The sequence below is a fragment of the Lepisosteus platostomus genome, chromosome 11, assembly GCF_059453375.1.
Source record: "Lepisosteus platostomus isolate fLepPlt1 chromosome 11, fLepPlt1.hap1, whole genome shotgun sequence".
Lineage (NCBI taxonomy): Eukaryota > Metazoa > Chordata > Actinopteri > Semionotiformes > Lepisosteidae > Lepisosteus > Lepisosteus platostomus.
The window spans coordinates 12,308,038-12,332,060 of NC_142621.1; the positions used below are offsets into that span (position 1 = coordinate 12,308,038).

Consider the following 24,023-nt stretch of genomic DNA (forward strand, 5'->3'; position numbering starts at 1 on the left):
GCACGTTTTGCAAAATTGATTATCCGTCATCTTCTTCTACCCCCTGATCATTTTTTAGATATCCAAAATATCTGCTCCCACACTGCCGATTTCAGGCGCTTTTGTGGTGGATATAAAGCTGAGATGCCATATCTCTCTGTCATTTTCACACGTCTGCTCTCTGTAGGGTAACTAAGGTGTTGCTGGACGAGCCAGCTGAGCCAAGCCAGGCACAACCGCACACACGTGGCGCACAGGCGAGAGGAATTTTTCAGGTCAACCTGGAACGCAAGGCTTCTAAAACGGAATCTTCCCCGTAACTTCTAAAATTCTCTTTAATCCTGGTTAATTGTGAAACTGGTTAATCTCAACATCCCTACCTTCAATTTAACTCCAAACGCTGAATTAGAAAGTAAGGGATGCTTTTGTTTTTTGAAGGGAGAATGTATTCACCAAATCATGTTTAAAGAAAAGTGACTGTTCCAGAAAAGCCCTCCAATCATCTTATCCAGAAAGTTTCCAAATCACAAATTCTACAGTAGACAAGGATCTGGCATTACCTACACGCTAGGACACTACAGAACAAATACCATGTAAGGTAGCCACACAAAAAATCAGATTATTCTCATATCAAAAAATACCATAATACTCTTACACAGCAGGGTCAAGGACAGTTGCATGTTTGCGCATTATATTGGCAGACACACAGACTTTACTAAATGTGCTAAATGTCTACCCTTTGTGTGGTACATGGGGCAAGAACTGAAGGATTGCAAAATGTACAAGGAAGGAAACAGTAATTTGAGTATCTCAATTATTACATATAACCAACATGACTTCAATAGTATGGGATAGGTATGCTGGATGGTGCAGGAAAGGTCATCAGAGATGTTCAGCATACACAACGGATTAACAGCAGAAGTGAAGGCAGTTGAGTTCCACAATTCCACAGTGACCTATTAATTGCTTTTCGAATTGCAAAGCACTTACAGGCAAATGTGTCCAAAAATGCATGATGTAGGCTATTAATGACTGCAAACAACTTGGTTATGTTTGTATAAATAAATTGGTGCTGTGTACCAGTGTCTGCAACCAAACTAAAGTTAGATGACTGTGCTGAGGAAAACTGCTCACCAGACTCTTAGAACCTCGATGCGTTTCTAGAGAGCAATGGAGTCCTCTGGTGGAATACTTGGAGGACAGAAAAACTGGCTTGCTTAGTAAACCATCAGCCATGTGTAAGGGAAAAAAACATCTATTTTAACTTAAAAGACAAAATCATTCCCTTTAAAAATGAATTCAAAAATGGACTCCTCGTTTTTTGCATAAAACTGGAGGAAATTAATATTAAAGAAATAAGCTGCATTCACTTCTCCTTTTCCCAATGTTAAGGAAAAGCAGTGAAAGTGGGTTTGCGATCTGCTTAACAGCTGAGCACAAGAAACATACCTATTAACAAAGAGTGGTAGAAGAGCTAATTGAGCTGTCTGTAGACACGACACTTTAGCTGGAGTTACATTAAACCTTAATGCACTTAGTCCATTCTTGTTCAGAACACCCACCTCGGACTTCAGAGGCCCCGAAGAGCTTGTTCTCTTTTCCACAACCTACTTGATCAAATTAGCCTGTTCAACTTTGGCTATGATGTACAAATATTGTGCTGAAATGCAACCTTTCTGTGGTAGGAGTGCCAGCTCATCCATGGGGGGGGGGGAATCTTTTCACACTGGTTAGCAAGGTTAAAACAGGTACTGTATTTCTGATGTTTGTTATTTAAGCACATCATAGAAACAGTCAATTCTAGCAGGTCACTAACAATTGAAAAGGTAACTTTTAAAAAGCATAAGTGTTCCACAGCAAAGTATGGTTAAAAATTATTGCTATACGCACTTCTTGTACGGATGATACTGTAAAACACTTCCACGTTTGAAGTGGTTATTCGTACAGAATTTAATACTACGCAAGGTTTTTGTACGGGACGGTAAATTAAAAGGTCATGATTAAATTAAAGGGCTTTGTTTTTAGTAGATCAGACAAGATTTCATCCATTTAGCGTGGGACACAACTCTGGCTTGATAGCTGGGTCAAGCGTGTGCAAAATGTGAGAAAGTAGTTTAAAACACAATTTAGCATCGCATCCGATATAAGCCATTCTCCAACACCTACAAACTGCAGGACACTTGTAGTGCGACAGGCTTTTCAAGATCTGAAGCTATTGGTTACATACTAATACTAACGAAGTCATTAACGATACAGCAATTAATGCAAAGCAAGCAAAAAAGATCTCCACGACAGTCGTATAAAACATACAACCCTAACAACTTTGTTTGTGTGGCGTCACTTTCAGCAAGTTAAAAAATCCACTTATTTCTTATTAATCATTTGAACCTGGCTCTGACGTAGAGCTATGCCTACCTCTACTGTCATACTTTACTTTCAAAAAGTAAAACCATACCGCTTATTTTACCATTATTCCCAAAGATAAAAAAACATTAACAGATTTCTTCTTCAAAATCCACTTGGCCTCTACAGCGAACGATTTGGTTAGAATCCCAACGTGCTATTCTTTGGGCTTTAATGCATGTCAACAACTCCTGCGACCAACACCAGGAAAAGTTTTTTTTTTAGATGCATTTGTGGATTTTTCAAAAGCAATCACTCACCCCCAAATAACATAGTTGGTTTTAACATTTTTTGGCCAGGAGAACTCTCCGAAAATAACTTCGTCTCCCTTGGCGACGATTTCTTTCTTCTGGATGTTGTATTGACGCAGAACACTCAACACGTCCGCCATCTTCACTCCCTCTTTACAGAGTGAAATTCTAAGGCCCCCACGAGAAGCACAAATTGTCTGTAGTAGTACTTTTTCCACGGCTGGTTTGGCCGTGTTGAGCGCCTGATCACAAAAAACATCAAATATAGTATAATACCGGAAAATAAGTCCAATTAACCATAGAATTGTACTATTTTTATAAAGACGCTCCAATGTAACAGTCTTCGTTTTCTACAGATAATATAAAGGGCTTTATTTGACTCCCAAATTCTTGAAGGGCAAAGTCTGGGTAGCAGAGCAATGTATTACACATGTATTACATGTATTACACCAGAGTTAGAACTGAAAGAGATATTTCAAATCTTCCGCGAGCAAAACACGATTTCATATGTGATGTATTTAAAAAATGGAATAGTAATTCGAGTATAAAAACATGCTATTTTTCCGAAACAAATTATTTTCACTAAAACAGAGAGAAAAATACTTAAGCGGGACTGTGAAAATACCAATGAAGACGTTAAATAAAATGAATAAGTACTTGATTAAGTTGATCGATTTTTATTAAATGCAATTAGTCGCAGGCACTTCTTGGGTCAGCTCAACTAATGTTTGGGATCCGCTCGGCACAAATTTCCCATGTGCTTCCGGTAACCTGTGTTTGACAGTGACAGAGGTGATGAAACGATAGACGTGAGGTACACAAGTTCTTGATGCATTGGTTTCGGATTTATTTTAATTTGACTAAAATATTGTAGTAGCTGTAGGAGGAGTCTTGGGATGTTCTTCTGACGTCCCCTACATATTTTAATAACACGTAAATATAGAAATGTTATTACTGTAAGACTACGACTGACGATTGCAAACGAAAACTGTAATGCTACGTTAAAATAAGTAAAAGGGACTTATGCGCCACGTTTTAAATGTATCTTCTATTTATTTACCATGAAATGCACTCGTGAGATGCGCTCAAAGCGCTAAACACCAGTGTTTTCATTATCCCATAGTTCTTTCTGGTTAAAAATGAAATATCCTGTTACCTTTCACCTTGCAATTCACCGTGATGACAACCAGAAGTAGACACAAGAATGACTATATCTGATTCTCTTGTTACATTATGTGGTAAATTCTAGTATTATTTGTTTTTATGATTTTACATGTGGCTTTCGCCAACGTTTTTTTTTTTCTAAATGCAAATGTATTTACCGTGTTATTATATACTGACTTAATTGTAGGATGGGGAACTCAATACCTACTTCATCGGGTGTATTATCCAGTAAGGCATGTACAAATTTCATCATGGTGAGTATACATGAATAACAAATAGTCGTAACAATGAACAGTTTCTGTAGAGGTGATGCGTATAAGCTTTCACAAGGTGAAGGGAATTTAAGGGAATCTTGTTTGATACACAGTTAAATTAAGATCATCCATCTTTAGTGTTATTTACCGATTTATTTAGGTTTTTTTAATTATATATCTTGAGAATTTATTGTGCATTCATTTATCTTGTGTATTTTCTCATCTAAGGCATAGGCTGTAAATATTTCTGTATTTTTGTACTTTTTTGTTTCTTTTTTACAGCTATGGAGCTGTAGAAAACCTGCATTCTAATTATATAGTTGATTTACTGTATACAAAAGCATCCATGTGCCCGGAAAATGGGTGTTAATGTTAACAAGCAGCATTTTTGTTTAAATAAATGACCATCATTGCAAACAGACTGCCTGTCTTTCCATTTACAGCTTGGTTAAAAAAAAGATACAGAGGATAAATGGATTATTTGTTCATGATATTTTGCAGGATGTGGTATCTCACAACTGTATTGTTATATTCTCCAAGACTACATGCCCTTACTGCAAAATGGCCAAGAATGTGTTTAATGACATAGGTGCTGCATATAAAGTGATTGAATTAGATCAGCATGAAGATGGAAAGCAGCTCCAGGATGTTTTAGCTGCTATGACTGGTGAAAGGACGGTAAGAATATTACTCCTATTTTTGCTCCTGTTTTATGTAGTCATAGAAATCACTATAGCTTTTTTTTCATCAGGTAGTGATTATAATTTACCGTAAAATCTTTAAAAGTTCTTCAAAACCCAAGTGTAGAGTATATAATTGTAAAATGCCAACATTTATCAAGAGTTTTGTGTGAAAATTACAAGCTTGAAAGTAAAAAAATAATTAATGTTGCCCCTAGGTTCCAAGAGTCTTTGTTAATGGGAATTGCATTGGAGGTGGTTCAGCAACGAAAGAACTCCATCAGAAGGGGAGGCTAGTCCCTCTGATTGAGCAGTGTGCTCCATGCTGCACAGGGAAAGCAGAAAGCGCTGGCAGAGGTCTACCTGAATCCCACAAATTATAATTATCTTTTACTTCAACTTTTGATGGAATGGAAACTTTGAAAACTTGGGTCCACAGGACTATGTTTCTGTTATTTGCACATTCACATTTTGTGTGTGTCTTTTGAAGTGAATCTACAGGGGTTCATATCATCTTGTTATATACAAAGTCAAGTGTATATCTGTTACATTGAAAAACGTCAGACCTGTCCATATCTGGTTTTTCAGACCACATTGGCATAGAGTAGTATGTTACACTCCTGAGAACATTATATTTAAAAAGTAAATTCATTACAGTTTTAGCGTACTTGTTTAAGTGATTACATTTTTAAATTAAGATCTTGTGGAAAAATACATTTAAAAGCATGTATAGTTTACGTGTGTATAGATTAAATGTAAAGTACGGTATTACTTCTTTAAAGCTGTTTCTCCCAAATTCTTACTAATTTAAGTAATCCCTGTAAATTGGTCACTATGATGGATTACTTTTTTAAAAAAGTAACGTCTAGTAATCAGGATAATAATAAGTAAGGAAAATTAAGGAATTATGATGTTTGTAAAAATCATAAGCAATTAATGCAATGAATCTCCCTGCCTGTGTTAAATATATTTTTGTAAACTATTCACACCCAGGAGTGAGTACTTGTCAGAAGCTTATTTAGCAGCAATTATAATTGCAATTAAGTCTGGAGAAGTCGACCATTTTTGCCCACCAGCATGGTGAATTCTGTTCTATTCTTGTTTGCAAACTTGTTCAAGTTCTGTCAAGTTTAGTTGGGCATTTTTAATGTACAGCAATGTTCTTGCCACAGAAAGTCTGCTGGATTCAAGTCAGGGCTTTGACAGCATCATTAAAGGATTCATTTTCTTTTTGTCAAGCGGCTGTGGTGTTGCTTTGCTCTTATGCTTTTCAAAGGTAAATTTTCATCTCATTTTTATGTCTTTAGCAGACTGACCCAGTATATGTTTGTATGTATTTCCAAAGTTTTCCAGAAAGAACCAGACAGTACCATCAAAAATCATAATTAGAACACTAAGGATAATATGAGAAAACATATGGCTGTGAAATTGCCTCACATCCCACTCAGAAAGAGAAGCTTCACATTCCTGTTCTATAGACAAGTCATAAATTTTTTTTGTTTCAGAAAAGAAATCCATATAGATGATTATGAGACAAAATATAATCTGGAATTTAATCATGATATTTATCCATGTTAAACAGGTTTATACAGAGCTGGGTACATTGAAGTTTAATTCATACTAACAGTTAATGCTTTTTAACAAAGGTTTATGTTTCCCAAAAATGTATTTCAAACCTTATTTGCATTACAACAAAAATAAGCCATGAATCACTAATGCCTTCAGTTTTCTCCTATTGTGTTTCTTTACCTACAACTATTTCAATATGTCTCCATATATTACTATAGTAAAATTAACTTGAAACATGAAAACACTCGATATGTTAAATATGATCATATTTTATTACACACAAAAATGTCTCCATACAATTTAAATATTGTAAATATTTGAAAGTTACCTCGTCACCTAAAAAGGAATGTTATGCAAAAGGATGTATCAACACTCATGCAATCAATCCACTCACAAGACTTAATGTGTGTCTAACACATTTCTATTTCTGGAAAAAGTGCTTATAGTTATTAGATCTGCTATCTACAGGATACTATCTCTTCAGTATGGAATATTGTTCTGAAGAGTGAAATATTAAACATACCACTTCAAAACAAGATCTAATTTTAAATATAAATGTGCTGATGAACTGTTTAAGAGCTCTTTCACTTAACAGCATTGCTTTAGACTCCAATCTGAATTTGAATAGCTCGGTATTGGATCCAAAACAATAAATTGTAACATGCCCCAGATTATAATTCTGATCCAACTGTCAATTCCAAATTCCAAACCTTAAATTTTGATGTAATCCAGAACTAAATATTTGGATGAATCAAATATACAGTTTGAAATATTTTGTGTTTTTTCTACGGAATCAAAATAAGAAACATTCACTCAAAATTGCTACAGTTTCAGGAAACAAAATTGTGGAAGGGCCCTTAATTCACAGTTGAATGGTCAGACATTTCAGAACAAGGTCAGATTTCAAATTACAGTATTACTTTATGTTTTAAAAACAGGACTATTTATTCCAAACTCTGGTATTAGTGTACAATAAAAAAACGAATGTTACTTAGTGCTATAAAAGTGTAATATGGTACATTCAACAAATTTGTTACATATAAAAATGGAAAAAAAAACTAAAGAATAAGGTCCTTTGTATATTAATTTTACTACATTTCTATTTTGTGCCTTTATTTTATAGTCCTCTATAGTATCACTTCCTAGCAGCCTCAAACTTAGCAGACAGTAACAGGGGGTTGCATTATCCTTTATGAACATTAATGAAACAAATTTAGTACGCAAGTAAAAGAGAATTGATAATTCATAATAAATACTACTTTGTTGTATTATTAGGAATGCAATATTTTACGTAGAATTAGAAGTTTTGAAAATCTACGTATTCTTGTGATCTCCATAATCTTGATTTTTCTTTTAATAGCACAATGAATACACCTAATAAGCTACATCAAACATTTTCTACAGAAAATATATAGTTTGTATTTCTGGAGAACCATAAGTCTTTATGACATGAACAGTACTACAAAAAACAACAAGAAGACAAACTATAAAAAGCAACCTCTGTTATTTTTTTTTATTTCTACAAACCCACTAAAGTCATCAACCACATACGTGCTTCTCAAACTATGAAATGTTTTGTTTCACAATTTCTACTATATCTGGCATACCAGCAAAGCACAATGTGTACTAGTGTTAGTTGTCAGACGGCATACTTGGGTACTTTTAACTAAATATACTTTTTTTGTTGTTGAACTATTTCATGATTTGACATGATTTGTTATTTCATGATTTAACAACCTATTGCTACTTGACAATAACTGTACCAAAGTACCATATGATATTCTGCTGGTAAAAAAATGATGAAAAAAGCTTACAGAGAGACACTAAACCGTATGCTATATTGTGTACATAATGTTGGAGAAGGGCATCTTCACAAGAGAATGTGATTATAATAAGATAAACGTATAAGTTTAGTTTTTAACACTGTTGTAGATTCCATTTTAGAATTTTTTCCAGCCTGCTGGACAATTAACAAATGTCCACACAACTCTAAAGTAACTCTTGCATAACTGTTACACAGTCCAGGCAAAACAGATTCACAATTAATTTATTAGGTCTGTGTGGATATTTTTGTGTTCTTTTAAAAATTAAATTTTTCTTATGGGCATGTCAGTTTTTTTTAACAGTAATTTAAAAAAGGCCTTTATGCTTTTCTGTTACAGTTTTTCATCTACGTGAATTGCTTTATCCTTCTGTATTTCACCTGTATTTCATTCTTTCAGATCAGGTCCAAAACAAAATTTCGGATGACTTCTAAAGCTCCAGAGTCAAAGCCACAGATATCCAGCATGCCTCTGTCATCAGGGTCTGCAACAGTAAAGCCATTTGATGTCATCCCACAGACAATTAATTTGGAAAAGACACCCATTTTCTGAAATGATAAAGAAAAACAGAGTTGCACATTAACACAAACAAATGATGTACTTGTCACATTCTAACTGGTACCAAAGCAGTTCAGTTTCACAGAGCAAGATTGCATATGGGCAATATATGTATACTGTATGTGTTCACTCCGTTTTCAAAATGCTATTCTGTTGCAAATCTATTATATGTTGGAGCTCATAACTTTCTAAGAAAATTTAAAATTACATAAATTACATAATTATATATGTGTCACAAACAATTATATCTGAACTGCAATTTTAACCCACTCCCTTCAAAATGCCCCTATTCTATCAACAATAACAAACCTTCTGTTATTTATTAACTTACTTAAACAGTAACATTTCTAAAAGCCACACAAAGTACAGTATACCATGTGGGGTTTTGGGGTAGAAAGATTTAGCCATTAAAAGAGAAAGAAGTAATGCTCTTAAATATTTCCTACTTATACTCTGGCGAAGAAGTAATTAAATTGTACTAAATGAATACCTAATGTCTAGGCTGTAAAAATATGTTATGAAAATGCAATGCAAAAAAGCTTTAAAAAATGTCTATAAAAGCGCAGTTACTATTGGCAATTCAGAGTAATTCATTTCCTTATACTTTTATCAGCCACGTACATTTCGATGCTTCCTTAGTGCCTCTGCTGGATGAATGTCCCCAAACCAGGTCTCGTTATCAGTGAAAATGATAAAGACATCAGCTGCAGTATTGGTCTCCATGGCCCAAAGAATTGGAAGAGAGCAATCAGTGCTCCCCATAGGAATCTAAATGAAATAGACAAACTTCTATCTTTTAGAAGAATATTTTTACGCAATGGCCTGCAGATTTCTTCATTCAGTTAATTAAATGCAAAATGTATAGTTTTTAAAAAAAGCATGGAATTAGTTCAAGTTGTTATCAAAACAGACACCCCACACTTGCCATTCTTCATAGTACATACAAATGCACTGTTTTAAAGACATTATCTAATGGTGTACCGTCAATAAAGGTAAAAATGCTTTACCTTTTTTTAGTATTAGAGATATGTCATGCCTTGCAGGTAAAATTCAAAAGATGTGTGGTTACACAGTCATTACAACCTCATATTTACTAAATGTTTTCTCTTTTCAGTTTGCTGTGCTGAAAACTCCTGTTTAAAGTAAAAATACAGGCCAAATTTTACAATGAAGTGCTATATAGTTAAAATTGGACTGAACTGAATTTCATCTTTTGAAGCAGTGGCTATGCAAGAACAAAATTTAGCATTAATTTAGTATGTCTTCATACTTTATGAGTGTACAGTATATATAAAGAGCAAATTTAACCTTAAAAGTTGTGGGTGAAGTGCACGAATGTATATGCTGCACATTCAGCTTTATTAAGTAATTCATGAGCTCTGAAAATGCTTCAATACATTTATTCCCAAGCTTTATAACCCAATTTTAAACCTACAATGTATATCTTAACAATACTGTGTTAAAAACAAATACAGTATGTCTATAAATGGGGGCTTATTTTGCTGGAGAGATAACAGACATCTACAACAGTATGATTTACAGTTTTTTTTCTTCTAAATAAGTGCAGAATGTCCAGGATTCCTTTTCATTTTGTTCACGGTGTCTCTTGGAGCATAATCCTAGCTTTTGTGTTATTTACCCAGGTAGTTTACAAAGTAGTTGTCAGTCGGCACCGGCACTTAACTGACTTGCTTTTTTTTTTGCTACAGTACATCATTTGGTTTTCTTTTTTTGTGTATTAAAAGAAGTGTACTGAGACATACAAAGAGGTATGTCTGTATTAGAGTAATATCATGTAGTGATGATGTAGTAATTTCTAGGTGTTTAGATTTATTCTTGATGAATAATATTTCAATTAAAAAGAGAAAAAAATACGACTGTCATTTTATGTCAGCAGCCATATCACCCTGCAACTCACAACTGGCAACCCACTGAAGCTAAGCAGGTGTGAGCCTGGTCAGTACCTGGATGGGAGACCTCCTGGGAAAAACTAAGGTTATTGCTGGAAGAGGTGTTAGTGGGGCCAGCAGGGGGTGCTCACCCTGCGGTCCATGTGGGTCCTAATGCCCCAGTATAATGACGGGGACACTATACTGTAAACAGGCGCCGTCTTTCGGATGAGACGTAAAACCGAGGTCCTGACTCTCTGTGGTCATTAAAAATCCCAGGGCGTTTCTCGAAAAGAGTAGGGGTAACCAAATTTCCCATTGGCCCTTACCAATCATGGCCTCCTAATAATCCCCCTCTATGAATTGACTACATTACTCTGCTCTCCTCCCCACTGATAGCTGATGTGTGGTGAGCGTTCTGGCGCTCTATGGCTGCCGTCGCATCATCCAGGTGGATGCTGCACATTAGTGGTGGTGGAGGGGAGTCCCCATTACCTGTAAAGCGCTTTAAGTGGAGTGTCCATAAGTGTAAGCAATTATTATTATTATTATTATTAATCTAGGAAGGCATTACTCAGAATAGAATCTGGAGGTAAACCCACTTATTTTATGGCCCAAAATCAACCACCCCCCCTGTTTTGATTTTTTTTAATAAAAGGAAACAGGTTTCTAACATACAGTACCTTTTTGAATTCTTCCATTACTTGTGCAAGGGTCATGTCTGCAATGTCTGGACAAGGAACCATGGATTTGTCAGAAAAAGCCACAATCTGACAGTCAACTTCTGTCTGTGCAACAACCTTTAGCCAGCAGATTTTTCCGTAGAAGAATAAAAATTAATGATATCATCAATACAACTGATTGACACATTGAACTAGCAAAGTACTTAGATTTAACAGAATATCCAGGTTTAGATTAAATTTACAATGGCCCTTAAAACAAACCTGCTCAATTTTAACAAGTTTATCCTGACTGATATATTCTACTCCCCAAATGACTATTTTTTTACATAAACCAAAACACATTTGCTATAGGCCAAGCTCAGCTTAACTGAGTATTTAAATGTATCTAGATAACCGGACTATATTCATCAAGCAATTGCTTTTATACTCATGGTTCCCTTATTTTTTTTACAAATTCATATTAACTTACCATACTCATAGCTGCAGCAGCAGTAGCAGCACTGACGGAACTCCCTAAAACAGTACTGCTCATTGAAGCGCTAACATCTACACCCAAAACAAAATGTTTTCCTGTGGCCTCAACATTCTGAAAAAACAAGGAAGGATTCAAACTAGTTTTTAAAATTAAAGAACAAAAAGCATAAACATCAGCCTAGTACTATGAAAAAGAAACAAAGTGGTGGTTCTTGGCAACATCAATACAATTAAGTGTGTGTATTAAGGAGAAATCTAGTAATGGAAATAGCTGACATATATTTTAGTCAACTATTATGTTTAGACAGTTATGTTTCAGATACAAATCAAGTAATTAAAACTGTTCCTGTTACTACTATGCTGCAAAGATCTGTATGGATATAGATAATATGATAAATGCTCTGCAGTATGCTTCTTAAGGGCATAATTTCAGGTTTCCACCTTTATAATTTAAGATAAGACTGTTTCTTTTGTTTTTTTATCATTTCAGTCTAAACAGCCACACACATACTGTTTAGTAATAGGTCTAGAGAATTCCCACCTTGAAGCTTTTGTAGAACGCACTGTCTAAGGCCTGAAGGATGTCCTTATTTGGTTCCCATTTTAGTTTTCCTCGATTCCCACAGCCTTTACTATATGTCTCTAAAGCAACTAAGACGTTGAAAGGATGAATTTGAGCCTGGAGAGAAAGCAGGCAGCTTTTTAAAAACATTTTACTTGTATTTTAAAAATGATAGTCGAAGGAAATATTAGAACCAACGTAGTCTCTTTCCTATACCTGCTTCAGAACAGATTCATTTTGAAGTCTTTCACAAACCAAAGTTACTTCTGAACTGCCCAACTCCAGAACTTCATCTGCAGTCATCTTTCCTAAATTACGCAGCATGGCAGCAAGAGGCATTTCCTTCAGCAATGTTTGCCACACCTAATAAAAACGCAGTAAACATAATAAACCTTCACAAAATCAGGACAGTTTTCCAGGAAATTGTAGAATTTATGCTCTGGTAAAAAAAATTAACACTCTGAGAAAATGACACGCAATGCACACAATCAGGAGAAAAGCAATGCATGCTAAGCACTGTCTCATAAAAATCAATGCATATGCAAACAAACCTCTTTAGATTTTAGGTGGTTAGTGAGTAATTGCTCTCTCACTAGTCTGTGTTCCTCTATCAGATGAATTACTTCCAAAACATCGTCAGTGTGTTTTACTTTTTCTACAGCTTCAAAATATTTTAGGACCTTTGTAATATCATCTGAATTTTCTTTGTCTCTGTATGAATCCTGAACATCCTTCCATCCTTTAGTGATGTATTTGGTGATCACAGCAATTCCTAGGAACAAGGAAAGTGGCTGGTTACTCAGTAACAATATCAGAAACTGCAAACAACATATTCTTAAAACAGACTACCAGTCAACAGGTTAAAAAAATGTATATACTGAAAACATACAGAAGGTTCTCTGTTGTAAAGAAACAATATTTTTCCATTTTAAGTTTACTCCAAAACGCTTCCGAAATGCTAAAGGATCACATCACATCACATCACAAGCTGTAATTAGATCTGTAATATACAAAGTCTAACCTAATAAGTCACTGATTCAACAAAGTGGATTCAGATTTCAGTCATACCTATTACAACCAGTGACCATTAAATGTAAGAGAACAATACAAATTAAAGAAAACATATTTCCAACTTCATGTACTTAAACTGCTATGATCAGTCATTTCTTCATTCAGCTATTTCTGTTCAGAATGCTATGCTCATATAATATTCAAGCTAGACCCTATAACTATAGGCCTTTTTTACCATTTACCTTCATTTGCAGGCTTCATGTGCGAAAGTCGGAGTAGATCTTTGTGTGACCATCCATTCCTTTGTTTATATTTTGTCACTGCCAGTGCCAAACACATGGCATCTTTTTCATTATACCAGTCAGCCACTGCCTTCCTTAGGGCACGGCCCCACATACCACACTTCATGCCTTCTTTGAGGTCCTTTTTGAACTGGATGAAAGAAAATAGGTGCGTTGGAATGCGGCATACCTCTTTCACAGCCTTGAAGGCTGCTTGCTTGGTCTTAACATCTGAGTGCTGTGAGCAAACAGCAAGGGCAAAAAGAGCAGGGTTTGGCTTGGCAGCTCTTCCTTCCTGACTGAATGTCTTTATTTCTTGAACCACCTCACAACCTCTGCCCTCCTCTATAAGTCGTATTAAGGCTAATGCATTCTCCAAACTGAGCTGCTGCTCCTTAATGTAGTATGTACCTCCCTCTGATCCAAAGCACAGAAAGCGGTGTAGACGAGTCATATCTGTCACCTCCCATGTAAATCCGCCTGCAGAGTTAAGCATCTGTTTGTCATTCAAAGGAAGTGCCTGTGACAAAGGGTCTCCTGAAGATTGCATTGAGTCAATTCCTTCAGGCTGAAAAAAAAAGTGAAATAAATAACCATTTATTGTTGGCAACACCTAACGTGAAGAAAATAAAGGTCACTACATAAAAATGTACTTTAATTTTTTTTTCCCCTGAAGACCATTTAAGGAAAAAAAATGCTTACATTCTGTACAACAGAAACTTGTACTCTAGTTGAATATTAATAAAATAATCGTCTAATTTGTTTTTTGGGCTTGTTGTGTTTCTATTTTAAGACGTGAAAGTTTCGGTTGTTATTTCAAAAGAATACTGTTTTATTTATTTTGTCACAATGTATCAGTCACTTCGAACTACAGACTATGTTTTGTACAGCTCAGGTCTGTTTAACAGTACTTCAGTACAACTACTGTAAGTTCCTGTGGTTGCATTTTTGGTCTAAGTCATACACAAAATGTGTACAGTACAGAATTAATTGCATATACTTGACCTTTGTACCTTAGCATAAAACTGTTTCTCGTGAGATTTAACTTGAACGCAAGAATATCTTGAAAAAAAATAGATGTTTTAAAATACAGCAGAATATCGAATGAAAACAACTATTTTCTAAGCTTTTAAGTCCGTTATCTTATCCTGTTTCACGCAACGAAGGAGGGACCTCCTCGCAGATCGGAACTTCAGAAACTAGTCACGGATTTCCAGCCAAAAAAAAGTTTTGATTTGTACCACTAGAGATCTTCAAGTGCAAAACGAGCAGTAAAAGGCACTAAAGACTTCTAATAGAAACGTTAGAATTAGATATCATCGGTTATACAGCTGAATAATAGATACCGAGAACTAGGTGGATCGTGATAATTACAGAATTATTGCTGATGTTAATGTTAATTTATCAGGATACTTAAATCTGCAAGGGGATAATATATTGAAAACCTGTAAACATGATAAAAACAATAAAAACCTAATCATTTCATCTGAAAATAACGTACAAAATAAATCCAAATGACACTTGCTATATTAGAGAAAAATAACTAATACAAAATCTTTGCATTTACACATATTTAACGACTCAAACAGAACAAAAATGCAAAGAAAGCAAAAAATAAATAAACGATTCTCCGTGTACCACAAAGGGGCCTTACAGTGAAACTTGTTACTTCAGATGCCTACTTTCTCTTTCCATAGCCGAAAAAAATGAGTCATCCTCATATTTGCAGTCGTTCACCATCAAGCTCGGCTCACTGGAACACTAAGTACTTAAGTTATTAAGAATGTCACTCATTACAATCTAATGATCATGCTTGCGGAGTACAAATGCTAGTTAAATGGGAAAACGTTTTAACGATTTAATGCCACTCAAACATAACTAAACTGTACCGAATGTGGTATCTTACCTCCATGGAGTATCGGAATCCAAGTTTATTATTTTCCCCCCACTGTGTATAATGTATTATCTAGGTCCTATGGGCCTCCCCCAAAATCGGCCAAGCCGTGACAACAAGAAACCGCAGTGGTTGCTGGGAGGGGACAACAGTGCAGCTGTTCTGTAGAGCTCGCCACCCGTGCCACTGGTCTCGCCAGGGATTTCTGTTAAAAATGCAGGCATGATGATAACACCAAATCAGATACAGGGCTCGATCTGTTATACTGGAAATCGAAACTGTATTAAACAAGTGCAGGATAAGAAAAAAGTTGAACGAAATACGTGTCTTGTATTTTACATAGTGTAAAAGCAATAATTCATCTTTTAATGTAATTGGTACAATATTAAATCTATACGAAAGCAGAACTGAAATAACAATGACTAATGCAACTTACATACAGCTCCCGATATAAAATACCAGACACCAAGTTTCATTCCAATTACGTTCAGTGACATTAAAAGCCTGTAACTGTGCCACCCCTTTGAAACGAATTGTACCAATACAATATAGTCGTTATTTACCAATATGGCATATGTCTTTACGTAAAGGCATATTACGTCAAAAGATATAATGTATACATAACATTTGTTTAACATTTGATGTAACATTTATTTGTCGTAATACAAATCATTACCAATCGTTCAAAAATATTTACGTTTTAATTATGTCGAATGTATTTGAACACGTATTACAGTAGCTTGAATTGTTCTGTTCGGTAATTTCAGCCGTATAAAGGAGTACGTCTAAACCTAAAGTACTAGTTTGACCAGCAGTTAATTATTTCTTTTATATAATGTAGACGAAACAGTTATCCAAATTTTAAAACAAGGTCCCGTTACCATAGAAATAAAGGGAAAATACTACAAGATATCTATGGTAAATGCAAAGTGAAACCTCTAGATATCTATGGTACCGTTTATGCGTTTTGCAAGGATTGCCGGGAAATAGGCAGAGAGTCTAGTCCAGTGAATGCTGCAGAGTGACGGATGAGAGAGTTTACAATTTTCGTGTTTGGTTTTGATAATCGCTTGAAAAAATAATAAGAAAACAACAATGGCAGGGAGCGCCGGAGAATGGTGTCTAATGGAGAGCGATCCGGGAGTCTTCACAGAATTAATTAAAGGTTTTGGTGAGTTGGTGTAGCCTAATACATTTCTTGAATAATTATGTACGCATAAGCATGCTTTAGTACACTGTGTTTGATTCGCCCATCAGCCTTTTATAAGAATTGAAGGCAAAAACGTATTTTATGACGTGGATAAGTATTAAGGCTAACATTTTAGTTGCTTGGTACTTTAATTTGGTACTTCAATCTGTTTTACCTTATTTGAATGAAGTGAGCCAAGGCGTTTTCACTGGTGTACTTGCCAGGCCCAACAAACTGCAGAAAAGCAGTGATGTTTAGCTCATTTCATATTTAGGCATTGATGTATGGGAAGGAAACCATCTATTGAAAGAAAAAATGTTTTATTTAATGTGAAAATTCTCAGTGCTGTGTGCGAGAAAACTCTGAACACAATGTTTTTGCTTTTTTTTTGCATTATTAGAACTGAGTTCTGAAAGTGATGATGGTGAACTTCATTGTTCATATTTGTTAAATTTGTAATCTTGGAACGTTTGTTAAAAGGTAGAAAACATTTCGTATCTGTAATTGTATGTAATTGTAAACGTTTTTAATTAATATTATATCCTAAGATGCCGATATTGTGAAGCTCGTCTCGCATGCTCGGACATTTATCATATATTTTCCATTAGTATGTGAATTTTTCCAGAATAAAATGTTCTATTAATATATTATACGTTTTGGTTTTGTATGCATTGCTACAGATAGTTACACGTTACAGGTAGGGTAGTTACGTACTGTATGTCATATATTGGTCAAATCCCTGTTATTTTGAGGCTTTTAAAACTTTGAATGAATGGGTTCTTGGCGATGGTTGATTAGGTCTTTACACTCGGTGAATTAAAAATTTAAATCATGACTCTTAGTAAAATTCAAATGTTTCTATTTTTTAGGTTGTAAAGGAGCACAAGTTGAAGAGATTTGGAGTTTGGAACCAGAAAACTTCGAAAAACTGAAGTGGGTTTTCTAAAAATGCACACAGAACAACTCGCATGTTTAAAATGAGATATAGAATAATCTTATTTGTTTATATCTCAAACAGAGGGGAGCAAAAAACATTCTGAAGGATGTGCTCATACTATTTTTTTAGTTTCTTAGGTTTTCTCACGCATTTTTAAATGGTGTTCATAAACCGAGAAATTAACAATGCCATAAATTTGGACAAATTTTATAAAATAATAGGGACCGATAGAAGAGCAACATCTTTTGTTAGTTATCACACTAGTTGTTTGTATGCTCCTGCAGTTTCTATTTCCAATTATCTCTGAACTTACAGTGTTCAAACTAAGTACATTAGGCCCTGCATGTCACCAGTAACTAGCCTAGAATTAGGATATGCTGTACCATGCAGTGTAAGTACACCAGATTGATTTCTAATTGTTTTGAATTAACACTGCACATAAGGTAGAAATTCAAAAAATAAATCTTAGATACCCCTAAAGTCTGTAGAGAAGTCTAAAGTCTATGCCCATTACATTTATTGGCAGTAAATATCACACACAAAGGACACACGTGAAGTCTTAAATTTATTTTTACTTGTCATGTGAATTAGAAAAACCATTGCAGTTACATCTTAAACTTAATATGCTAACTTACATATACTTACATAGGCTTTCGCCTTTTGTATACGTCCTTAAAAGCTTGATTTCTGTCCTTGGATGCCATACTGTACATGTAGCAGCAAATTATTTTTAGCATGTTCTTTTGCAGACCGGTTCATGGATTGATTTTCCTTTTCAAGTGGCAGCCAGGAGAAGAACCTGCTGGATCTATTGTTCAGGATTCCAGGCTGGACCAAATTTTTTTTGCCAAGCAGGTACTAAGCAGAAAACGAGAAATTCTGCGAGACCTTATTACGGACAAAAATCAAGAATACAGAATAAAGAACAAAAAGTACTAGGTATTTAACGGAAGTTAAAGTAAATGACTTGTTTTTAAGCATTGGAATGAAAACCAAGTTATTTAGTTATATTTCAAGAAATAATTATATTGCATACCTTAAAGGTAACATATAGGCTGTCATTTTTATAGCACTGGCCTTTCATTTAGAATACCACTACCTTTTAGCAGATGTTTAAAGATATCTCTTCATGAAAAACGTCTAGATGACAATGTTTGCCACAGATGTTCATTATGGAAATGATTGGCATTTTGCTGAGCCTGCCCTTCTATTTATGCCTTTCTCCCCTTCCTTTCTAGGTCATTAATAATGCATGTGCTACCCAGGCTATAATCAGTGTGTTACTGAACTGCACACATTCTGACATGCACCTTGGTGAAACGCTGACAGAATTTAGAGAATTCTCACAAAGTTTTGATGCTGCTGTAAGTAAATGTTATAGGTTAATATTTGTCTGTTGGGGACAGTGGTGCAGTGGGTAGCATTGCTGCCTCACAACACTGGGGTCCTGAGTTCAGTTCTGGACCTGGGATGCTATCTGTGTGGCATTTGTATGTTCTCCCTGTGTTCGCATGGGTTTCTTCCAGGTTCTGTGGTTTTCTCCCACAGTATAAAAACATACTGGTAGGTTGATTTCCTTCTGGCCCTGGTGCGAATATGTGTCCATCTACCCTGGATGCGATGAAATCACATCTCATCCAGGGTGTATCCCACCTTGTGCCCTATTGCTTGCCAGGATAGGCTTCGGCTCCTCAGAACCCTGTGTATAGGATAAAGCAGTCACACCGTATTACAGTCAATTGTAATTACAGAAAATGTTGATAATAATAATAATGTTGTTGTTGTTGTTTTCCCCCTTAAAACATTTCGAATTGCCAGGTGTCTGTGAGTCAAGTGAGTCTCTCTGTATGCATTCTCCCATTGCTGAATTCACTAATTAAAATCATCTTAGCTGAAAGTCATGAACCCCTTACTTGGAGGTATGATAACCTTTCTTTCCCCTAGCACAAGGGAAAAACCTTGTGCTTTCCCCTAGTGCAATCAAAGTCACCCATCTCTTAATGAAACTGTGAGCATAAGAAGTGTCCTGTTTGATCATGTTGTAATATTTCTTAATAAGCTGAGGCTGCCCTGACCATCCACTCCCCATAGTGCCTTATGTTTTGAGGAGTCCTGGTCACTCAGCTGGTGATATGCTGATGGAGTTTACAGCTACATTTGACCACTGATCAAGCACCTTTCTTGTCCTGCTTGTTAGCTGCCTCCAGTTACTTTTTAAGTTATAAACGTTTTTGTAGGAAAGCATTATTTTAACTCCAGCCAAAATAGAACGTTTAGAGTAAATCTAAACCCCAAATAAGCAGATTATAATTTAAATGAGATCTGCATTAGAATGAAATAATGTGGGAAAGCAATTAAATATATTATGGTCAGTTTTAATATGAATTGGACAAGAATGTGAACATTGTGAATATAACATTAGTATTTCAGGTGGGTAGCTGCGTCAGCATGCCTCACACCTGAAGAAGGCTCCACGGCCGAAAAGTTGTGTTCTCTTTCTTCTTTTTTTCAGCATGGAATAAACCTATCACTTGTTCCATAACATTAGTATATGCTTGGAAAATGTTTAGGCATGGTGCATTGTAATAGGAAGAAGTTAGACAAAGACAGTGAAGTGACCAATTATCTCTGTCTCTGGGCAATGTTGCACCTGTTATATTGAAAAATAAATAATGTTTAATTATGATTAAATTATGTTTGTCAGTGTTTATATTTTTTATTGTATTTATACAGATGAAAGGTCTGGCCCTGAGCAACTCTGAAGTGATTCGACAAGTGCACAATGGCTTTGCCAGGTATCATAAAATCATGTTTTCATTATCTGTGTAGATTGATAGTCCATGATAATAAAATACAGAATTTGAAATGGCCATTTCATGGATAAAAGCATTTTATATTTCAAAGAAAACAAAGATAAAACACGTAGATCTGAGTTTAATAGCAACTACAATTAAACCCTTTGTCTAGAAACAGAGGATCTAAATAAGATAAAAGACTTAAATGCGAGTCAGTTTGCCTTTAAGGTTATAAACTCTTTCAATACATTTAAGAGCTTGGTGCTGAATTAAGCAGGCTTTAATTTGGTATTGTTCTTTTAATTCTTAGGCAGCAGATGTTTGAGTTTGATGCAAAATCATCTGCAAAAGATGAAGATGCATTTCATTTTGTGAGCTATGTTCCAGTTAATGGCAGACTCTATGAACTGGATGGACTCCGTGAAGGACCAATTGACCTTGGTAGGCTCCTCACCTGTTGACAAAATTTTTTGGTAACTCCGTATACCCTGTACAATTCAGTCTTTCATTGCCTTATTACATATTTCTCAAAAAATGTGTAAATTAGATCGTGCTTGTTAAAGAACCTTTTATCAGTGTCATTCATTTTTTTTCCTGTTAGGTGCAATCCAAAACATTCATTTAGAAATATTAATCTGGCATTGTTTCTGATTTTGTTTTTAGGCACCTGTAATCAAGATGATTGGATAAGTGCAGTACGACCAGTAATTGAGAAAAGAATACAGAAGTAAATGTTGTGATTTTCTCTATATTTAAAATAAAACTTGTATTATTTTAAAAGCAGACCTTTCTCACTTTTACCATTTTGGTCATTTTGTATTACATTTTCTTTACAAAAAATGTTTTTATTTGTATTGTATTTTGTACAATGTGCTCACTGTTTAGCTCATTGCCTAGTTAAAACTGGACATAGGTCTTAAAATAAATTCTTATCCTTCTAGTGTTAATACAAAACTGCTTGATTTTCTCTTTTTTTTTAGATACAGTGAAGGGGAAATCCGCTTTAACTTAATGGCTATAGTTTCAGACCGAAAGATGATTTATGAGCATAAGATTGCAGAGCTACAGAACCAGCTCGCAGAAGTAAGTAAAACTTCTAAGTATCAGTCTGCCTATAAAGTCACAGTTCTTGCACATTGACCTTGATTTGTGTACACATCACTAGTAATGAAGTTTTTATTTCTCTGCTGCTGCTATGTTAAAATGTTTGTTTTACAGGAAGAACCAATGGACACAGACCAGAGTAGCAACCTGTTAAGCTCCATTCAATCAGAAATTGCGAAATATCAGCTTCTAATTGAGGAGGAGAATCAGAAACTAAAACGATACAAAGTACGTATATATGTTTTATTTCTAGTTACTCTTTTGAGAAGCCCAACTTTATATTTAGGCATAAGGTTCTGTTGGCATGTGCCAGATATGACACTGACTTGTGGGACTATGGCACCAATGCTGAATTCTTGACTGGAGGAGAGAGCAAAGAGTGTTGCTGTTTGTAACCTAATGAATGTTGATTGCGTGGTGTTATTGCCATTTACTATTGCTCTCATAAGTTTTAGGTAAATCACATTGAGCAGTTAAATCCTGTCTAGGAGAAAAATACATTTGTGTTTTTTTTAGTTAAATGATCCTTTTTGCACCCCTGAGTAGCATACTTAACTGTTTTACTGGTATTGAACACAGTTTGCATGGGTACATCATGAAATGAACAGCTTGAATTCCATTGGGTTTTACACAAGCAAACATCTCTTCCACAATAGAAAGCTCATTTAATATGCCCAATATGTGCTAGTGTAAGATGTCTTAAATACCACTGTTTTGCAAGTACATCCTGAAATACTGTATTCTATAGATTTTAAATTATAATTCTTTGAAACTTTTTTTCCTTTATCATTTTAAAACCTTTATGACTATCAACTGAAAATAAAAAATATAGACTGTAGTTTTATGTCACTTAAGTTTGAATTTTTTCATTGAATCAATCCATTTTTAAATTTGTACTTTAAGATTGAAAACATTAGAAGAAAGCACAACTACTTGCCCTTCATCATGGAACTACTGAAAACACTGGCGGAATACCAGCAGTTAATACCATTAGTAGAAAAGGTAAGATTTCTGGTGTTAATAATTCCTGGTGGTTTTTTTTAAAGCTTTAGTTTGTCTTCTGAGAGCCTTATGTGTTTTGTTTACATCCCAGTAAATACAATAAAGTAGCACACGTTTGTTCTGGTAGTTTGTCATTTTTTAATTCCTTTTGTTGAGGGGAATATTTCCAAAATAGTTTTTAAAGATGTTTATGCTGTATATCTGTAAATTCAATAGTTCCAGAGTTTCTATACACAGTAACCTTTACCACTGGATTATACTGTTAATTACGTCTTGTAGATTGGTATATGGATTGTTTGTGGAATGATAATTGATGTTAACTGATTTTATTGATGTTTACTTGTTGTATTTTTAGGCAAAAGAAAAACAGAATGCCAAAAAAGCCCAAGAAGCCAAATGACAAAGAGCTGACCCTTCATTTTCCCACAAAGTGTCACTGAAATAATCCATCACAATCCTCTGTAACCTGTCCAAAGAGCACAGAGAGGTCCTGAAAATAGTTTCAAGTGATTGCTCGAAAACTGTTAATTTGTTGTGCTACATGCATGCAGAAATGTTGAAATAAACCTTTGTCTATTTTTTTCATATATAAAGTTTAAATGTTCACATGCTTTTGTTTGATTTCTTTACAACTAAGCAATCATTGTAGTGTTCCTTGGGGTTAAATTAGTTAACTAGTAGAATTATGTAAAAACATACATGGTAAAATTATTTTTCAAAATGTCTTTATACCAACACCAAACACCAGCAGATTGTATGCTTAGAGGCACCTATGCACTGTTTGTGTGTGAAACATGGAATACATATATATATCAATTTTAATTAAATATTTTTTTCTAGTAACAGCATTTTTATTTGACTTAAATGAAGAAAGTACTGGCCACTAGATGGAGAAGTTCACCATATTAAAGTATGTTAATACTAGACTCAAAAGCTAAGAATGTGCCTATGCAGTTAATGCATGTATAATCAGTGTATTTTCCTATACATTTTTAGTCAGTATCTTAACATATGAAATGCATTAAGATGTCTTACTTGCAGTGAGATACATCCCAATCTTTGTTTTAGGTTTTAATAGAGAAAGGGTCCTCTATAGTTTTATTATAGGAAAAATTACAAATTACAAATGACAGAATATCTTACACAAAAAAGAATTGTTTCTTTTATTTTGTGTTATGTTTTAGGTTTACTGTACCTTGATAATCACAAAATTATATGTGTTAACATTTGTGAAAGGGCAGATGGTTTATATTGCATACAAACAGGATGTAGAACATACAACTATCTCAAGAATTCATGAGCATTATTTGTTCATACAAGCAGCATAGGTGCTTTCTATTGAAAACTGCAGAATTGCCATTCAATATGTAATTACCATTATGCATTCAGTAAGTGGAGAAAAATGAAATGGCTCCTACTTCAGAGAAACTCAGTAATTGTTGCAGGAACAGATCAGGTATTAAAAGGCACGTACTGTTTAGTACAGTTTTCGCATTACAATATATTAAGAAACAATATTGT

At 34.8% G+C, this 24,023-nt stretch overlaps 4 protein-coding genes across 9 annotated transcripts in view; 2 read left to right on the plus strand and 2 right to left on the minus strand.

The window, feature by feature from the left end:
• Positions 1 to 2,804, minus strand: part of cdc73 (cell division cycle 73, Paf1/RNA polymerase II complex component, homolog (S. cerevisiae)) — a 73,783-nt gene extending 70,979 nt beyond the window's left edge. For both annotated transcript variants that reach the window (XM_088598472.1, XM_088598471.1), the window contains exon 1: positions 2,643 to 2,804. In XM_088598472.1, coding sequence (XP_088454598.1) covers positions 2,643 to 2,773 — 131 coding nt within the window. In that variant the 5' untranslated portion in view covers positions 2,774 to 2,804. The remainder of the gene's footprint in view (positions 1 to 2,642) is intronic.
• A 543-nt stretch (positions 2,805 to 3,347) lies between these two features.
• Positions 3,348 to 5,688, plus strand: glrx2 (glutaredoxin 2). 2 transcript variants are annotated; one of them, XM_088598473.1, is made up of 5 exons: positions 3,411 to 3,447; positions 3,757 to 3,871; positions 3,985 to 4,051; positions 4,553 to 4,729; positions 4,950 to 5,688. In XM_088598473.1, the coding sequence occupies exons 2-5, from the start codon at positions 3,867 to 3,869 to the stop codon at positions 5,112 to 5,114; spliced, it is 414 nt and encodes a 137-aa protein (XP_088454599.1). In that variant the 5' UTR covers positions 3,411 to 3,447; positions 3,757 to 3,866; the 3' UTR covers positions 5,115 to 5,688. The 2 variants fall into 2 exon arrangements, with proteins under 2 accessions (XP_088454600.1, XP_088454599.1); XM_088598474.1 differs by lacking the exon at positions 3,757 to 3,871 and having other exon boundaries at positions 3,348 to 3,447.
• Positions 5,689 to 6,549: 861 nt separating this feature from the next.
• ro60 (Ro60, Y RNA binding protein) lies at positions 6,550 to 16,038 on the minus strand. Of its 4 annotated transcripts, none has more exons than XM_088598468.1 (10): positions 15,912 to 16,038; positions 15,488 to 15,680; positions 13,543 to 14,149; positions 12,841 to 13,061; positions 12,506 to 12,652; positions 12,269 to 12,406; positions 11,723 to 11,839; positions 11,254 to 11,370; positions 9,303 to 9,449; positions 6,550 to 8,671 (listed from the first exon to the last, which is right to left on the minus strand). In XM_088598468.1, the coding sequence occupies exons 2-10, from the start codon at positions 15,491 to 15,493 to the stop codon at positions 8,519 to 8,521; spliced, it is 1,653 nt and encodes a 550-aa protein (XP_088454594.1). In that variant the 5' UTR covers positions 15,494 to 15,680; positions 15,912 to 16,038; the 3' UTR covers positions 6,550 to 8,518. The 4 variants fall into 4 exon arrangements, with proteins under 4 accessions (XP_088454594.1, XP_088454596.1, XP_088454593.1 ...); XM_088598470.1 differs by lacking the exon at positions 15,912 to 16,038 and having other exon boundaries at positions 13,543 to 13,732; positions 14,045 to 14,149; positions 15,488 to 15,878; XM_088598467.1 differs by having other exon boundaries at positions 15,488 to 16,035.
• Positions 16,039 to 16,444: 406 nt separating this feature from the next.
• Positions 16,445 to 23,108, plus strand: uchl5 (ubiquitin carboxyl-terminal hydrolase L5). The gene is made up of 11 exons (XM_088598475.1): positions 16,445 to 16,646; positions 17,534 to 17,597; positions 18,351 to 18,456; positions 18,840 to 18,965; positions 20,335 to 20,396; positions 20,707 to 20,837; positions 21,060 to 21,123; positions 21,377 to 21,479; positions 21,615 to 21,728; positions 22,404 to 22,502; positions 22,858 to 23,108. Exons 1-11 carry the CDS (start codon positions 16,571 to 16,573, stop codon positions 22,900 to 22,902), a joined length of 990 nt encoding a protein of 329 aa, XP_088454601.1. The 5' UTR covers positions 16,445 to 16,570; the 3' UTR covers positions 22,903 to 23,108.
• The last annotated feature ends 915 nt before the right edge of the window (positions 23,109 to 24,023 follow it).

Coding starts and splice junctions, on each gene's coding strand:
- ro60 (XM_088598468.1), bottom strand. Junction 13,062..13,542: donor CATGAAGCCTGCAAATGAAG/GTAAATGGTAAA, acceptor CCTTGTTCCTAG/GAATTGCTGTGATCACCAAA. Junction 8,672..9,302: donor CACTAAGGAAGCATCGAAAT/GTACGTGGCTGA, acceptor TTATCATTTCAG/AAAATGGGTGTCTTTTCCAA.
- uchl5 (XM_088598475.1), top strand. CDS start 16,571: ATGGCAGGGAGCGCCGGAGAATGGTGTCTAATGGAGAGCGATCCGGGA. Junction 20,397..20,706: donor GTGCACAATGGCTTTGCCAG/GTATCATAAAAT, acceptor TTTAATTCTTAG/GCAGCAGATGTTTGAGTTTG. Junction 20,838..21,059: donor TGAAGGACCAATTGACCTTG/GTAGGCTCCTCA, acceptor TTTTGTTTTTAG/GCACCTGTAATCAAGATGAT.
- glrx2 (XM_088598473.1), top strand. Junction 4,052..4,552: donor CATGTACAAATTTCATCATG/GTGAGTATACAT, acceptor GATATTTTGCAG/GATGTGGTATCTCACAACTG. Junction 4,730..4,949: donor CTATGACTGGTGAAAGGACG/GTAAGAATATTA, acceptor TGTTGCCCCTAG/GTTCCAAGAGTCTTTGTTAA.